Source organism: Accipiter gentilis, unplaced genomic scaffold (genome assembly GCF_929443795.1).
Source record: "Accipiter gentilis unplaced genomic scaffold, bAccGen1.1, whole genome shotgun sequence".
NCBI classification, from domain to species: domain Eukaryota; kingdom Metazoa; phylum Chordata; class Aves; order Accipitriformes; family Accipitridae; genus Astur; species Astur gentilis.
Window position 1 is genome coordinate 621,626 of NW_026061174.1, and position 3,455 is coordinate 625,080.

A 3,455-nucleotide genomic window follows, 5' to 3' on the forward strand; every position below is an offset into this window, starting at 1 on the left:
TCCCTGTGTCCCAGTGCAGGACCTGTGGGGCACCCCTTCACTCTCTCCCACTCCTGCCTGCACAGGTAGGGCTGGCAGGAGGCTCATCCATCCCCTCCCCGATGCTGCACCCTGGGGTCAGCCCTCCCCAGGGAACTGCGTGGCCAGACAGGCTGGCTGGTGGGTCCCTGATGGCCAGTGGGTCCCTGACATGCTGTGTCCCCCCAGGACTCCTTGGACGGGATGTGGATGAGCATGAGAACGAGCACAAGTACATCAGAGAGAGTGAGTGAGGGCAGCAGGGAGGAGGAAGGACCTTGGCATGGAGCTCCCCCCCCCAGCCTGGGCAAGGGGGGCTCTGGTCCCAGCACATCTGTGGGAAGAGGGGTGTTTCGGGAGGGGCGTATTCCTAACCAGCAGCTTCCAGCTGAGCCATCTGCCCCCTGGTTCCCTCCTGGCCCTGGGAATCATGAGGTGCAATGTGCCCTGCCTGGAAGGGATATGGGGCTGTCACCTCACCTCTGCTGCTTTGTCCCCACAGTCCTTCAAGGCCCAAGCAAAGACACCAGCCCCTTGGTCTCCTCCCTGGCAACTCAGACACTCCTCATCCTGGGACGAGGAAGGCTGAAGTCGAGGTTTAACCTACCACGGCTGAGTTTACAGATGACGAGGGCACGGATGAGGTCACACTCAGTCCCCAGCGAGGACTCTGCTCAGGCAGAGACAACGCTGGAGCCCCAGCCCTAGGATGCTCTGCAGGCTGGGGTATCTCCTCTTCCTGAGGTCTAACAGGAAAGGAGACACCTCAGCTGGAGGAGGACCCGGCAGCCTCCGGAGAGTGGCAGGACAGCCACTCTTTCCAGTGGTCTAGGACAACGCCTGTCCACGCGCTTCATCTTTGCCACAAAGCACCAGCTGCTCTGCTGGGCTGTTGAAACAGAGGGAAGGAGAAGGCCACGCCAAAGCTGAAGCCAAAGTTGAAACTGAAGCCTTCCCTCCCCTCTGCGGGGCCACGCCGGGGCGAATCTCTTTTTCTGCCTCCCACCGTCCAAGGATCCTGTGCTGCTTTGGGCTGACGTGGCCGAGCTCGGGAGCTACAAAGCCACCAATGCTCTGACTCCAGCAGCATCCTCCCCTCCACGTCCCCAGCAGGAAGGGCAGCTCTGCCTCCTGCCCGCACCGCAAGCTGCGCAGCCACTCCTGCCTGGGGATGTCAGAAGTCACAAGAGCCAGCAGGCCCGGGGGAGTTGTGGTAGCAGAGGGCCCTGCTTGCCACAGCACTTTGCCATCTCCTTCTCCAGGTTCGGGCACCAGGATGTCATCACGGGGCTGGACAGCCTGAGCCGGGAGTGCTGTGTGACGGCAGGGGGCCGGGACGGTACCGTGCGGCTCTGGAAGATCCCGGAGGAGTCGCAGCTTGTGTTTTACGGGCACCAGTAGGTCTGGGGCGGGAGAGGGGGCTGCAGGCAGGGGGGTCAGGCTGGGGCAGCGGCGTGCAGGTGCCAAGCATCACTAGGAGCCTGCCGGCACTGTGGGGATGCTGATGCCCCGGTGAGCCCTTGTCTCCTAAATAGGATCCCAAAGCATGCTCATAACTGATGGCAGTTGCCCCTTCTCTTCACAGGGGCTCCATCGATTGTATCCAGCTCATCAGTGAGGAGCACATGGTGTCAGGCGCCGATGACGGGTGAGCACAGGGCCGGGGTGGTGCCTGGGGTGCGCAGGCGGTGCCCCCCTCGGCCCCCTCGCCCCTTCCCTCCCTGGCAGGTCCCTAGCCCTGTGGGGGCTAACGAAAAAGAAGCCGCTGGCACTGGCCCGGCAGGCACATGGCATGCAGGATGCCCAGGGCCTGCAGCAGCCATACTGGATCTCAGCAGTGGCCGCCCTGCGCAACAGGGACCTCCTGGCTACAGGTGTGTGGCAGCTGCTTTGGAGTGGGGGTGTGGAGAGGGGGGCGTCCTGCTCCCTTACCTGGGTGGGAGTGCATGGCAGTCTTCTCTCTCTGCCCCAGGCTCCCAGAGCGCCAGCGTGAAGCTCTGGAAGTGCGGTGAGGGATTTCGGAAGCTGGAGCCCCTCTGGGACATCCCGTTGGTATGGATGGGGAGGTGGGGGATTGGAGCTGGGCTTGGGGCATCTCTGGGCAGGGGCTCCCCTCCCTGGGCGGCAGGAGGAGGCTGCCAGAGCCCCTCACCCTGCCCTGTCCCCTCCAGGTGGGTTTTGTGAACAGCCTCAAGTTCTCTGCAGCCGGTGACTTCCTGGTGGCTGGCCTTGGACAGGAGCACCGGTACTGTCCCCCCTCCCTGGTGCTGCCCAGGGGCACAGCCCCCCCCTGCTCCTCCAAGGGCTCGGCGGAGGGTAGCCCCCATCTCTCTCATCTGCAGGCTTGGCCGGTGGTGGAGAGTCAAAGAGGCCAAGAACAGCGTCTGCATCGTCCCTCTGAAGCGGAGGGCTGCAGCCCCCAGTCCCGAAGCCCCCGACAGCCCTGAAGCCCCCGACAGCTCCTAGCCCCTGGCCCCAGAGGCGCTGGAGCCAGGTCACCAAACCCCTGTCCCTGGAGCTGCGCCCCGAGTCCTTTGTGCAACCATCTTCCTGGAGCCGGCAGGACGTGAGCAGGGGGTGTCGCATGGCCCCCTGATCCTGCTGGCCCCCCTATCATGATGTGGCTCTGCCCTCTGCGAGGGTCTGCCCCTTTCCCTCAGGTTCAGTCTGACCTGAGCTCTGGAAGAGCCTTATTTAAAAAAAAACAAAAAACAAACCAAACCCACTTTATTTACATAAATTACAAAATAAAATAATCACACTTTTGCTCACACTAAAAATCTACTCTTAAAAACTCGGTTGGGCTCAGCACAGCAAGGAGCCACAGCAAGGTCTTCAGTGCCTGCATTGGAAACTCTGCATATATTCTGGCCAGGGAGCACCGCAGACACCGTTCCCTCCACGGGCCCCCAGTTTCCAAGAGAGCCCATGCCTCCAGCGGGTCCCAAGCGCCCTACCCAGGCAGGAGCACGGCACAGACCAGTGCGTTTAAAGCTTCTCCCGGAGGAGCCCGTGCAGCCCGAGTCGTTGAAGAGGGCGGTAGCTGGGAGCCTTGTGGAGGATGTCCTGAGGAGGTGTGCGGCTCCAGGGCCACAGAGCCCCCAGGCAGAGAATAAAGAGTTTGCTCCCAAGGGCTTGCTTGTGCCTACATTTATTGATGCCAGGCCATACTGTGTCTGGGTGTTTTCCCTGCAAAGTTTTCCCTCATCTTCCTCCCTCCTACAGCCTCGGTCAGGCCAAGACCCAGTTCTACAGGGAATCTTAAGTAGGGACGAGAAAAGGAGTCAATGTTTCTGCCTTGTTTAGAAAGCTTTGTTGGCTGGGCTATTGGAGGGGCTGGTCCAGCTCTGCAAAGCTGTACTCATGCCTTCTGTGAGTCCCATAGGTGGGTGCTGTTGAAGGCTGCGCCTTGTTCTGTGCGTTTATTCTCTTGTCCC

At 61.2% G+C, this 3,455-nt stretch overlaps 1 protein-coding gene across 3 annotated transcripts; it reads left to right on the plus strand.

The window, feature by feature from the left end:
* The first annotated feature begins 1,404 nt into the window (after nt 1-1,404).
* Nucleotides 1,405-2,650, plus strand: LOC126037516 (U3 small nucleolar RNA-interacting protein 2-like). 3 transcript variants are annotated; one of them, XM_049797851.1, is made up of 6 exons: nt 1,405-1,415; nt 1,604-1,666; nt 1,781-1,892; nt 1,991-2,070; nt 2,190-2,263; nt 2,361-2,650. In XM_049797851.1, exons 3-6 carry the CDS (start codon nt 1,811-1,813, stop codon nt 2,482-2,484), a joined length of 360 nt encoding a protein of 119 aa, XP_049653808.1. In that variant the 5' UTR covers nt 1,405-1,415; nt 1,604-1,666; nt 1,781-1,810; the 3' UTR covers nt 2,485-2,650. The 3 variants fall into 3 exon arrangements, with proteins under 3 accessions (XP_049653808.1, XP_049653809.1, XP_049653810.1); XM_049797852.1 differs by lacking the exon at nt 1,405-1,415 and having other exon boundaries at nt 1,638-1,666; nt 1,854-1,892; XM_049797853.1 differs by lacking the exon at nt 1,405-1,415 and having other exon boundaries at nt 1,647-1,666; nt 1,857-1,892.
* Nucleotides 2,651-3,455: the final 805 nt, after the last annotated feature.

Coding starts and splice junctions, on each gene's coding strand:
- LOC126037516 (XM_049797851.1), top strand. CDS start 1,811: ATGCAGGATGCCCAGGGCCTGCAGCAGCCATACTGGATCTCAGCAGTG. Junction 1,893..1,990: donor CAGGGACCTCCTGGCTACAG/GTGTGTGGCAGC, acceptor TCTCTGCCCCAG/GCTCCCAGAGCGCCAGCGTG. Junction 2,264..2,360: donor GGCCTTGGACAGGAGCACCG/GTACTGTCCCCC, acceptor TCTCATCTGCAG/GCTTGGCCGGTGGTGGAGAG.